Here is a 13,907-nt window from a genome sequence, read left to right as displayed (position 1 = left end):
GGTGCTGTTTTATGCACCCACGTCAATTTCATCAACTTTGCCTCAGACCTTCACCCTGCCTCTTTAAATTCACTTGATCCATTTCTAACACCTCTCTCCCCTTTCCCGGTCTCAAATGGAGACAGGCCAACCCCTATTGACGTCAATGGATCTGGAGTTGAGAGTTCCTCGGCATAAACATCACCGAGGATCTCACGTGGTCTGTACATACTGGCTCGACAACAGCACCTCTTCTTTCACCTCAGATGGTTGAAGAAGCTTGGTATGGGTCCCCAAATCCTAATAACTTTCTACAGGGGCACAACCGAGAGTATCTTGACTGGCTGCATCACTGCCTGGTGTGGGAACTCAATCGCAGGACTCTGCGGAGAGTGGTGTGGACAGCCCAGTGCATCTGTACTTGTGAACTTCCCACTATTCAGGACACTTGCAAAGACAGGTGTGTAAAAAGGGCCCAAAGGATCATTGGGGACCTGAGTCACCCCAACTACAAACTGTTCCATCTGCTACCATCCAGGAAACATTACCGCAGCATAAAAGCCAGGAACAACAGGCTTCAGGACAGCTTCTTCCACTAGGCCATCAGACTGCTTAATTCATGCTGATGCAACTGTATTTCTATGTTATATTGACTATCCTGTTGTACATAATATTTATTATAAATTACTATAAATTGCACATTTAGACGGAGACGTAACGTGAAGATTTTTACTTAAGTATATGAAGGATATAAGTAATAAAGTCAATTCAATTCGGTTCATTTCTCTATCTCTGGAGGCAAATTGTCTATCGACATCTTTTATAAACCTACCAATTCCCAAAACTTTCTTGACAATACCTCTTTCCACCCTGCTATTCCCTTTTCTCAGTTCCTTCGTATCTACTGCATATGTTCCCAGAATGAAGGCCTTCCATTCCAGGACATTAAAGTAGTCCCCTTTCTTCAAAGATTGGGGTTTCCCTTCCTCCACCATTGATGCTGCCCACACCCGCATCTCCTCCACTTCCTGGATATCCTCACTCTCTCTGTAATCAGATGCTTCCGCATTCAATACGTCATTCTCCATGACTGCTGCCATCCTCACTGGGATCTTATCACAAAGCACATCTTTACACCCCCCCCCAACTCTCTGCTTTCCACTGCGATCACTCCCTCAGTGATACCCTTGTCCATTCATTCCCTTCCCCCCAATAATCTCCCTCCTGGCACATACCCATGCAAGTGACCGAAATACTACACCTGCCCATTTACTTCCTCCCTTACCTCCATTCAGGGCCCCAAACTGTCCTTTTAGGTGAGGCAACTCTTCACCTGTGAATCTGATGGGGTTATCTGTTGTATCCGGTGGTCATGATGAGGCCTCCTCTACGTTGGTGAAACCGGACATCAATTGGGAGACCGCTTTGTTGAGCACCTCCACTCTATCTGCCAAAAGTGGAACTTCCCAGTGGCCAACCAGTTTAATTTCTATCCCCCTTCCAGTTCTGGCATGGCGGTCCATGGCTTCCTCTTTTGCCATGATGAGACCTGTCTCCGGGTGAAGGAGCAACACTTCACATTAGGCAACACGAGTGAATCTGCAGATGCTGGAAATAAATAAAAACACAAAATGCTGGCAGAACTCAGCAGGCCAGACAGCATCTATGGGAGGAGGTAGTGACGACGTTTCGGGCCAAAACCCTTCATTAGGAGTGAAGTAACATGGGATGGTCGAGGGGGGATAAGAAGGGGGGGGGAGGGATGAAGTAGACATTCAACTCACAGACCTCCATTGATACCCCTGCCCCCCCCCCTTACTCCATCCCTATCTATAATTTTAGTCTGGTTCTCTTTCTCCCTCTTCCCCCCCCCCACTATAATCTCCCCCCAGCCCCACCTTTCTTTCTCTCCTATTTCCCATAATTCTCCACCTTCCCCCTAGCCCATTTCCATTCAGCCTATCACTTCCCAGCTCTCTACTTCATCCCTCCCCCCACTTCTTATACCCCCTCAACCATCCCATGTTACTGCACTCTTGATGAAGGGTTTCGGCCCGAAACGTCGTCACTACCTCCTCCCATAGATGCTGTCTGGCCTGCTGAGTTCTGCCAGCATTTTGTGTTTTTACTTCACATTAGGTCTGGGTAGCCTCCAACCTGATGGCATGAACATAGACTTCTCCTTCTGATAATTTTTTTCCCTCCCCCCTTCCCTCTTCCATTCCCCACTCTGTTCTGAAACGTCTTCTATCATCTCTTCTTGGCGTCCCTCCTCCTTCCCTTTCTCCCATGGTCCACTCTTCCAGCCCTTTACCTTTCCCACCCACCTGTCCTCCTTCCTCTTCCCCTACTGTTATATTCTGGTGTCCCCTCCATTTCCACTCCTGAAGAAGGGTCTCGGTCTAAAATGCTGACTGTTCATTCATTTCAATAGATGGTGCCTGACCTGCTGAATTCCTCCAGTATTTTGTGTGTGTTACTCTGGATTTCCATTATATGCAGAATCTCTTGTGTTTATGATTTGCAAATCTACATTTTCATCCAATCATCCAACCTTATGTCACAGTCAACGTCAATCCTTGTGGAGCACCACTGGTCATGGGCCTCCACCCCTAATCTCTGTCTTCTATTGGTAAGCCAGTTCTGAATCTAGATTTGAATTTTACCTTGATTCCCATGCATCTTTATATTCAGAGTCAACCTGCCATGATGGATCTTATCAAATGTCTCACTAGAGTCCATGTAGTAACTTCCTCTGCTGCACCCTTATCGAGCTTCTTGTCACCACCTCAAAAAACTCAGTCGAGTTTGTAAGGAAAGACCTGCTGTACCCAAAGCCATGCTGACTGTCCTTGTGTATAGCAGGCCTTTCCAAATGTGCACAAATCCGATACCTCAATATCCTTACCATTATTGTCCTTATCACAGACATGAGGCTCACTAACTATAATTATTTGGATTATCCTGGTTCCCTTGAACAAAGGTACAACATTTGCTACTCTCCAGTCCTCTGGGACCTTTCCTGTTGCTAGTTAGGACACTACGATCTTTATCAAAGCCCCAGCAATCTTCTCACTTGCTTCTTTCAATATGCTGGTATATATACCCCCAGGCCCTGGAGGTGTCACATTAATGCTTTTCAGAAGACCCAACACAAACTCTTCCTTAATCTCAAAATTAGCATACACCCATTCTATTTTCACTGAACCCTAATTCCTTCTCAGTAAATATCAGTGAAAAGTATTCATTTAGTAACTCGGCTACTTGCTCTGACTCCAAGCACAAATTCATCATTTATCCTTAAAAGCACCCACCTTCCCCTTTGCCATCCTCTTTTTCTTAACATAAGTACAAAATGCTTTCAGATTCTCCTTGACCTTGCTTGCTAAGGACATTTCACAGCCCCTTTCAGCCTTCCTAATCAACTGTTTGAGTATTTTCTTGCTATCTACAAAATACAAATACTTTATTGTCACCAAACAATTGATACTAGAGCATACAATCATCACAGTGATATTTGTTTCTGCGCTTCGTGCTCCCTGAAGTATAAATCAAAGTAAATATAATAAAAATTTAAATTATAAATCATAATTAGAAAATAGAAAAGGGAAAGTACGGTAGTGCAAGTCAGGTCCAGATATTTGGAAGGTAAGGCCCAGATCCGGGTCAGGATCCGTTCAGCAGTCTTATCACAGTTGGAAAGAAGCTGTTCCCAAATCTGGCCATATGTATCTTCATGCTCCTGAACCTTCTCCCGGAGGGAAGTGGGACAAAAAGTGTGTTGGCTGGGTGGGACTTATCCTTGATTATCCTGGCAGCTTTGTGTTCTACTAAATCCCAGTCTGATTTTTAGCTTTGTAAATCTTGCATATGCTTCTTTTTTCTTCCTGATTAAATTCAGGAGCTCTTGGATCATCCAAGGCTCTTCCCTTAACATCTTTGTCATTATTCTCACTGGAGTATGCTGATTCTGAACTTTGCTCAGCTGGTCTTTAAACAACTCCTCTGTGTTAGACGTGGACTTGACCAACAGCAGTTGGCCCCATTCAACACCCCTTAGCTTCTGACTTACCCTTTTGTAATATGCTGTCCCTTAATTTCGTACCTTTCTGCAAAATCCAATTTTATCCTTACTCATAACTATCTTTAACTAGCATTATATAACTAGCATTAAATGCTAATGATTTGTGGTTTTTATTCCCAGAATCTTCACCCATTATCAGGTTTGTCACTTGGCCTACATCATTTCCCAAAACTAGGTGTCCTTCAATTGTAATCTCTACATGCTGTTTCAAAAACTCCTCTTGGACGCATTGAAGAAATCAGCCTCTTGTACTGAAGAGGTTCCAATCAGTACTGGGGAAGTTAAAGTCCCTTATTATGACAGCCCTGTTGTTTCTGCACCTTTCCATGATCTGTCAACATGTGTTCCTCTACCTCTCAGTGGCTATTGGGAAGACTATAGTATAATCCCATCAGAGTAATTGCTTCTATCCTATATCTGAGCTCTGCCCAAATTGCCTCTATGGATGAGCTCTGCAGATTGTCTTGTCTGAATACTGCTTTTTTTTATTAGTTTTTTTATACATTTTCTACATCGCTACAGATAAAAAAACCAGATCGAAATGAAGAACATTAATACAGTGCAAAAATAAACATACAATAATAATGTAATACAAAAGAAGATAATTGAGAAAGCACCCAAATTGAAAATATGTAAAATTAGTATCCTCCCCAAGCCCCGCAACAAAAAAGAACTCCAGACCAACCACAACACAATCTAGAGAGTATACATCAGGACATTCAAACCCCCAAAACTGTAAATACACTTAGCAACAGAAGATATTAATGCCTACTACCAACAAAAAAGGAGCTGAAAGCAAGGGACTGAAAAAAAAAACCTTAGTTAAGAGGAAGGTTATGAAAATACTCAACAAAAGGTCCCCAGACCTTATGGAACTTTGTATCCGAATTAAGAACTGAATAATGAATTTTTTCAAGGTCTAAGCAGGACATAATATTAAGCCATTGAGCATGCGTGGGCGGGGCAACATCCCTCCATCTAAGGAGGATTAAACGTCTAGCCAGGAGAGAAGCAAAAGATAATATTTGACACTTAGTCGAACTCAGAAGTAAATCTGTCTCACCCAAAAAACCGAACAAAGCAATTAAAGGGTTAGGTTCTAGGTGGTGATTCAGAATATGCGATAACGTTATGAAGACGTCTTTCCAAAATTTCTCCAAACTAGGACAAAACTAGTACATATGAATGAGAGAGGCCTCGCCCCTTTTGCATTTATCACAGAGAGGACTAATGTTAGGGTAAAATCGAGATAGTTTAGATTTAGACATATGGGCTCTATGAACAATCTTAAACTGTAAAAGGCAATGGCAAGCACAAAGAGAGGTTGAATTAACCGATTTGAGAATCGAATCCCGTCTCATCAGATAAGGAGATATTTAAATCATGCTCCCATGCCATTCTAATTTTATCCATAGGGGCACGCCGTAAGGATGCTAATTTATCACGAATAAATGATATTAAACCTTTACCTAATGGATTAATAGAAAGAAAGAAATCCATAACATTTTTCTCAGACATTTCAGGGAAGTTAGGAATTAAAGGATTAATAAAGATATCTAAAAAAATGAGCATTGGGCAGATTGAACTTAGCAGAGAGCTGTTGAAAAGATGCGAAGCGATTATCAATAAAAAGATCTTCAAAATGTCTAATACCCTTCCTATACCAATCATGGAATGCTGAATCATACGTAGTAGGTAAAAAAGGTGATTATGTAAGATAGGACTAGAAAAGGAAAAACCATGGAAACCATAAAACTTCCTAAACTGAGCCCATATACGCAAAGTGTGTCTAACAAGAGGATTAACAATTAATCTGGACAAACTACTAGGGAGTACAGAGCCTAGAAGTGCAGAGATAGATAAATCTTTAGTGGAACTCAACTCCATTGCCACCCAATTAGGGCACTCGGGTTGGCCATGGAAAAAAGACCAAAAGGTAGCACAACGTATATTGGCTGCCCAATAATATAAACGAAAGTTAGGTAAAGCCATGCCACCCTCTTTTTTAGATTTTTGGAGATAAACTTTATTAATTCTAGAGTGCTTATTCTTCCACAGATATGACAAAATAATAGTCTAAGGAATAAAAAAAAATTAGGAATAAAAATTGGGATTGATTGAAATAAATATAAAAGTTTAGGGAGAACATACATTTTAACAACATTGATACGACCTACCAAAGACATAGATAGAGGTGACCATTGTAACAGACTCTGTTTTATAGTATATGAAAGATTGGCAAAATTTTCACGAAAGAGATCTTTAAACTTCCTTGTGACTGTAATCCCAAGATAAGTAAATTGATTATGAACTACTTTAAAAGGGAGATCACGATATGTTAATTCTTGTGCTTCTTTATTAATTGGGAAAAGTTTGCTCTTATGTAAATTAAGTTTATAGCCAGAGAACTGGCTAAACTGATCAAGAAGTGAAAACATTGGAGGTAAGGATGTAGACGGATTTGAAAGAAAAAGTAATAAGTCATCAGCATAAAGAGAAACTCTATGCTAAACACCCCCTCTCCAAATCCCGGTCAATTCAGGACAATTTTGAAATGCTATCGCCAAAGGTTCTATAGCCAAATCAAAGAGAAAGGGACTTAAAGGGCATCCCTGGTGGGTGCCATGTTTGAGGTTAAATAACTGGGATTTCTGAAAATTAGTCAAAACAGAGGCAGTAGGACACAAATACAACAATTTGATCCAAGAGATAAAACTTTGACTGAGGTCAAATTTTTCTAAAACTGCAAAAAGGTAGTTCCACTCTATACGATCAAATGCTTTCTCCGCATCGAGAGAAATAACACATTCAGGAATCCCAGTTGGAGGTGAATATAAAATGTTAAATAAACGCCGAATGTTAAAAAAAGGAAGACGGTTTTTAATAAAACCAGTTTGATCATCAGAAATAATAGAGGGGATAACAGTTTCTAATCTATAAGCCAAAACTTTGGCCAAGATTTTAACATCAACATTGAGCAAAGAAATCGGCCTATACGAGGAACACTCTGTTGGGTCTTTACCCTTTTTTAATAAAAGAATGATAGATGCCTCATTAAAAGAGGGTGGCAATTTACCGTAATTAAACGAGTCAGATAATACTGAGAATAACTGAGGGGAAAGAAGTGAAGAGAATGATTTATAAAATTCTATGGGGAACTCATCAGGTCCAGGAGATTTCCCTGAAGACAATGCAGAAATTGCAAAAGATATTTCTTCTGATGAAATAGGTGCATTAAGTTTGGCTTTAAAATCAGATGAAAGCGAGGGAGTATTCAGATTGTTTAAAAAGTGATCAACAGAGATATTGTCATTCAAAGATTCAGAGGAATAAAGTCGAGAATAGAAATTTTTAAATGCATCATTGATTTCTAAGTGATCCGATGTAAAGTCTCCATTCTCCTTCCGGATCTTTGTAATATGTTGTTTGGCTTTGGAACGTCTCAGCTGATTGGCTAGAAATTTACCAGATTTGTCACCATGAATATAGAAGCGACTCTTACTTTCAAGAAGTTGGCGTTCGACAGGTTGAGTAGACAGAAGATTAAATTTAGTTTGAAGTTCTACACGCTTCTTGTATAATTCAGGATTCTTAGTTTGAGCATACAGTTGATCCAATTCTTTAATCTGATTAATGAGGTCTAATCGATCTGCACAGGACTTTCTATTAAGATTTGCTGTATAGGAGATTATTTGACCCCTCAAATATGCTTTCATGGCATCCCAGACAATCTGGGATGACATTTCAGATGATGTATTGGTGTTAAAATAAAAGGTTATCTGATCCTTAATAAATTTTAGAAAATCATCATCCGATAATAAAGTCGAGTCAAAATGCCAGTGTTTATTTCTCTGAGGGAGACCAGGAAAATTTAAAGACAAAGTAATTGGGGCATGGTCAGAAATCAGTATACTCTGATAGTCACAAGAATAGACAAATGGAATAAGTTGATTATCGAGTAAAAAGTAGTCAATTCTAGTAAAGGTATGGTGAACATGTGAAAAAAAAGAGTAGTCTCTCTCAGTGGGATGAAGGAAACGCCATATATCAGAGATACCATAATTAGAGAGAAAAGAGTGAATAGCTAAGGCAGATTTAGTAAGTAGTCTAGTAACAGAGGACGATCGATCCAAATTAGGATCTAACCAACAATTGAAATCGCCACCCAGTATAAGAGAGTATGAGTTTAAATCTGGTAGCAAGGAGAAAAAACGTTCAAAAAAATTAACGTCATCAAAATTGGGAGCATACAGGTTTGCTAGTACAACTTTAGTATTGTATAATTTACCAGAAACAATAATAAAACGGCCATTTGTATCTTATTTGTATCTGATTATAAAGTTCAAAAGGAATATTTGAATTAATAAGGATGGAGACCCCCCCCCAGCTTTGGCAGCAAAGGATGAATGAAAATGCTGAACCTCCCACTTTGACAGAAGCCGAGAATTATCAAAACTACGAATATGAGTTTCTTGAAGGAAAGCAATGTCAGCTTTGAGTTGTTTAATATGCAAGAAGACCTTCCTTCTTTTAACAGGATGATTCAATCCCTTTACATTCCAGCTCACAAATTTAAGTGAATTAACCATTATCAATTGTTAGTGCATAGAAGGTAGCAGGCATATAAAAAATCAAGCAGTACAATAACAGTCTGGGAGCAAAAATGTAAACATAGATCTGTAGAATCAAAACAGAGACATGTCCTGAATAACAAAGGAAAACAAAAGAAACAGTGAGTAGTGTTGGAACTGGAGAATCCACCCCCCCCCTCGCAACCCAAAATTAGACGGCTACCTAAAAAAGCAGCTAGCTCTACCAAAAAAATTAACCGAAGTATGACTTCCAGTTCTGTGTCGTTAACAAAATTTCCGTATAAATAATATAGCAAATAATAACTAATTTATGCACTAGAAAACAGAATTATAAATAGGATCAACTTCAACAGAAGTATAAAACTTAATACAAAGAAAATCAGAAGAAAACTAAAACTAACCTACCTGCGAAAAATTATAAAAGATTAAAAGAAAAAAAAAGGAGGGAGAAAGGGGGAAATTATAAAATTCAAAGAGAGTCCTTATCAACCATTTACAGGAAAAAAAAGCAAAACTTAAACTATGAATCAACCAACAGGGAGGCCTTCAATAAAAACTCCAAACCTCCAAAACAAGTTAAAGACAATTGTAGTTCTCTATAGATAAGGTTATACAAAAATAAAATAGATTACACAGGTAAAATCTAAAAGTTCGCAGGGAAACATTAAACTTAAATTATCTGTTTAGAAAAAACGCACCAAGTCCAGGGAGAGATTGACTACAGCCCTTAGAGTTTCAATAGATAATGACTGAATTATTCAAGTAAAGTCTGAGTTCGGAAAAAATAGTTTTACTTCGAGAAGTACTTATCAACCATTTTAGAAAGTCAGGCCAGTTCCGAAGAAGACGAGGTGGCTGGAAGACTTCCAACAAATGCCTCAGCCTCCTTCACTGATTTAAACCACTTATAATCTCCAGTAGTAAGCGTAATTCGAAGATCGGCTGGATTTCGGAGGGAGGGTCTGAATCCGCGATCATAAAGCACTTTCATTACACCTTTAAACTCAGCACGCATCTTCAGAACCTGGTGGGCAAAATCCTCCACAAAACGAATGACCGTATTTTGAAAGGCAAAAGTACCTCTGCGGCGTGCCTCCATCATCAAACGGTTTTTCACCTGGTATTGATGAAAGCATAAAATAATTGGCCGTGTGCAGGAACCCAGAATTGCTCGAGGAACATAGATCCTGTGTGCCCTTTCAAGCTCAGGTGGAGTCCGAAAAATTTCTTTCCCGAAAATCTCACAGAGAAACTTGGAAAAAAATTCAACGGGAGAGCCCTTTTTGGTGGCCTCTGGCAAACCAAGAATTCGTAGATTGCAACGTCTACTCCGATTTTCAAGATCCACCATTTTGGAAAAAAGTTTACTATTCTTCTCCTCTAGGTTGGAGCAGAGAGTTTCAAGATATTGAACACGGCATTTTAAATCTTCAGAAGTTACGTCAATGCGCGATAAATGTTCAGCATGATCATCCACTCTAGCATTAATCTGATCCAGTTTGACATTCAGCTGGTTGAAAGAAGTTCTAAATTCAGTTCTAAAATCCATTAAAGTATCTTGTCGATGTTGTTCCAGAACAGCGAGAATGTCAGCCGGCAAAGCCGTAGAAGTTTCCTTTTTCCCGGTTTTAGTACTTCTGGTAGTCATTATAAGATAGATGTGTTCGCAGGCAGGTAGAAGAGGACTAATAAAATACCTAACTAAGGTTTAAGAAGGGAGACACATAGTGCAAAGGTAAGAAGAATAACGGAGCAAAAGTTCGGAGCAACTAAACAATCGCCATCTTACCGGAAGTGACTGAATACTGCTTTGAGATTCTCTCTTATTGAGCCCCATATCTCAGAAAGGATGTGTTGTCATTGGAGACAGTCCAGAGGAAGTTCACAAGGATGATTCCGGGAATGAAAGGGTTAACATATGAGGAGTCTTTGGCAACTTTGAGCCTGCACTCACTGGAATTTGGAAGAATGTAGGGGATCCCAATGAAACTTACTGAATGTTGAAAGGGTGGATGTGGAGAGGGTATTTCCTATGGTGAGGGTAGCCAGAACTAGCAGGCACAGCCTCAAAATTGAGGGGCGACCATTTAGAACAGAGGTAAGGAGGGATTTCTTTTAGCCAGAGAGTAGTAAATCTGTGGAATGTTTTGCCACAGACTGCAGTGGAAGCCAAGTTCATGGGTATATTTAAGGTGGAATTTGATAGTCTCCTGATCGGTCAGGACATCAAAGGATGTGGTGAGAAGACAGGTATATGGAGTTGTGTGGGATCCAGGATCAGCCATGGTGGAGCAGACTCAATGGGCTGAATTGCCTAATACTGCTCCTATGTCTTATGGTCTTATCAGTAGTACACACATTCAACCAAGCCCATATAAATCACACCATGACATAAGGTGAAGAATTACTGAATATTGCAACAACCACCCAGTACCACTCACATCTAACGTAATGAAATACTTCAAGAAGTTGATTATGGATAGAATTAATTCCTATGTGAACAAGGACTTGGATCTGCTACAAAAATTACTTACCACTGCAGCTGTCTACAATAGACACAATCTCGTTGACTTTCTTCTCTGCTTTGGAGCACCTTGACAACAGCAAGATATACGTCAGCTTTCTATGCCTTGATTGTAGCTCAATGTAAAACACCATCATTCCCTCAGTTATAATAACCAAGCATAATACCCTGGGCTTCTGGAACTGGGTCCTCAAATTCCTTGCTTGGGAGACCAAAGTCAGTGCAGATCATTAATAACATCTCCTCACCAACAATCAACACCTGTGCATCTCAAGGAAGTGCACCTCTCTACTCTCTCTACACTCTTGAATGTGTGGCTAAGCACACCTGAGATGCCATGGATAAATTTGCCAATGGTACTGCTGTTGTCGGTAGGATCTCAGATGGTGATGTGAAAGCTTACAGGAATAAGATACATCGACAGTTTTGAGTAACGCCACAGCAACAACCTTGCACTCAGAGTTAGCAGAACCAAGGAACTGATTGTTGATTGCATGAAGGGGAAGTCGGGAAAACACATACCAATTCTCGTTAAAGGATCAGCAGTCAAAAGGATAAGCAGCTTCAACTTCCTTGGAGTCAACATCTCAGAAGATCTATCCTGGGACCAACACATTGATGCATTCAAGAAGAAGACATGCCAGCAGCTCTACTTCATTAGGAGTTTGAAGAGCTATGTTATGTCACTAAAAATGCTTACAATTTTCTTCAGAAATATTTCGGAGAATATTCTTATTGATTGTATCATAGCCTGGTATGGAAACTCCAATGGACAGGGATCACAGAAATGCAGAGGGTTGTAGTTTCAGCCAGTTATTATTGCAGGCACAATTCACCCCACTATCGAGGACATCTTCCAGAGGCAGTTCCTCAAGAAAGCGCCATCACTAAAGAACCTCACCATCTGGCAGCTGATTAATACCTGCAGCTATTTTTTTTCTCCAAAAATATTTCTCTATTTTGGGAAATAAGTAAAGGTTTTGCTTATATTGAGCCGTACTGTCAACTGCTAGGGAAACATCTTCTTTTGACTCTTGAAAGTATACTTATCATCAGTAGGAATTTCAATAGCAGCTGAAGAAACTGTCACAGTCATCAAACAATCTGGTGGGTAGACTGCAACATTCTTATACAACCTTGCTGTACTTTATGGCATTAGATTCTTATACCTGATAACATTGTAATTCACTGCTCACAGATGCCAAGAAAGAACAATGCAAGCTTTGCTATCTTGATGGAGAGTTAAGAGAGGTGATCAATTATTGCAGTAAAGCTCATCTGCTTTTCTGGAACTGACAATGCTATCCATTGTGGAGGCAGGTGCCAACTGTTCTATTAGCACTAAGTTTGACAGTGATTTTCTTTCTAAGATTGTATTGAGTTAAACCACAAATCGCAAGTTCTGTGCTGTGCCAAATTGATGTATTGTTGAAAAATTATACATAAACTGAGATTGATTGCTCAAAATCTAATCTGATTGCTAAAACGCTTATAGGGGAAGGAGGTGATTTGTTTGGAGAACCCGAACAAGTGGGCAGTTGGAGTAAGGTTGGTAGTGGTTCACTGATATCTATTTGGCTCTTTGCCAAGCAGTGCTATCGACGTTATAGAGACATCACCATTACAGTGTGATCAAGTAAGACATCTGCACTGAGTTGTTGTTGGGTCAAGTTTAATTATGCATACTATATGCCTTTTGATTGTCATTAACTAAAGAGTCATTTCAGTTTACTCTTTTTTAAATGATGAATAACTCACTTGTAATTTATTAAGACTGAAAACGTAATGGATGCTGGAAATCTGAAGTAAATAGACTAGTAAATAGAATAAATGATGGAAATACTCACAAGGTTTGGCAGCATCTTGGAGAGTTAACTTTTTAGGTCGAGATTTAATTGCCCAGTGTCTGTGCAAGTTTTGTCACTTCCTGCCTTTTATTGCAAACACTGCACTTGTGTTCACTCTGCGTGGACAAAACTCTTCAGTTGTTATGCAAGCCGAAGTATCTTTAAAATTTCCATGTCATTTCCATGCTTTTGAATCTAATAAAAGTGCTGCTGATATAAATTGTTTACCTGAATTTGTTTAATGTATTGTTCGCAATATAGAAATTTAGAATTATTCAAGAAAGTTGCTTTCAAAGATGCATTGAAATGTATTTTGTATGTGCTCAGTGCAGTGGAAAATGCATTGAAGCTAACCTGTGATTTGAAATGCAGTCACACTAAAATGAGTGGTTATCAAAATAAGAGTTTTGTTCATGTAATATGTTTACAGGGAATTCGATATGCTGCAATTAAACTGATTTTGTCACTTACAAATTGGTAAACTATAAATAGTAATCCTATTTGTAAACATACATTAGCTTTTTATGTTAATGACACCACTGTCCATTTAAATTCCAGATCCTACTGACTTGAAAGGATACAAGTATACTTTTGGAGATGTCACGGCATCACAGCCGGTATGAGAGGGATTATCGCAGTGGCTGGGACTGGCAAGAACGAATCAACAGTTGTAGCAATGTAAACAACACCAACTGCACCAGTGGCATTGCCAACAGTAACAGCATCACTAACCGACCTGGTCTTCTGCCACTGCCGATGGTCCCTTCCCACCTCTTAACTGCAGCCACACCTGTCTCCACCACAGCGAGCAACGAGATGATGACAAGCTTAATGTCCAGCTCTGCTTCCTCTACAACAACAGCTTCTAAGGTTGGGATACA

The 13,907-nt window shown here is 39.6% G+C and overlaps 1 protein-coding gene across 4 annotated transcripts in view; it reads left to right on the top strand.

Annotated features, from left to right (window-relative positions):
- The window catches only part of LOC140733532 (kelch-like protein 29), a 431,638-nt gene that overhangs the window by 176,827 nt on the left and 240,904 nt on the right, over positions 1-13,907 (top strand). For all 4 annotated transcript variants that reach the window (XM_073056976.1, XM_073056977.1, XM_073056980.1 and 1 more), the window contains one exon: positions 13,585-13,896. In XM_073056976.1, coding sequence (XP_072913077.1) covers positions 13,624-13,896 — 273 coding nt within the window. In that variant the 5' untranslated portion in view covers positions 13,585-13,623. The remainder of the gene's footprint in view (positions 1-13,584; positions 13,897-13,907) is intronic.

Source organism: Hemitrygon akajei, chromosome 9 (assembly GCF_048418815.1).
Source record: "Hemitrygon akajei chromosome 9, sHemAka1.3, whole genome shotgun sequence".
Taxonomy (NCBI): Eukaryota; Metazoa; Chordata; class Chondrichthyes; order Myliobatiformes; family Dasyatidae; genus Hemitrygon; species Hemitrygon akajei.
The sequence above is the reverse complement of the archived record's forward strand: the minus strand, read 5'-3'. Positions and strand labels throughout refer to the sequence as shown.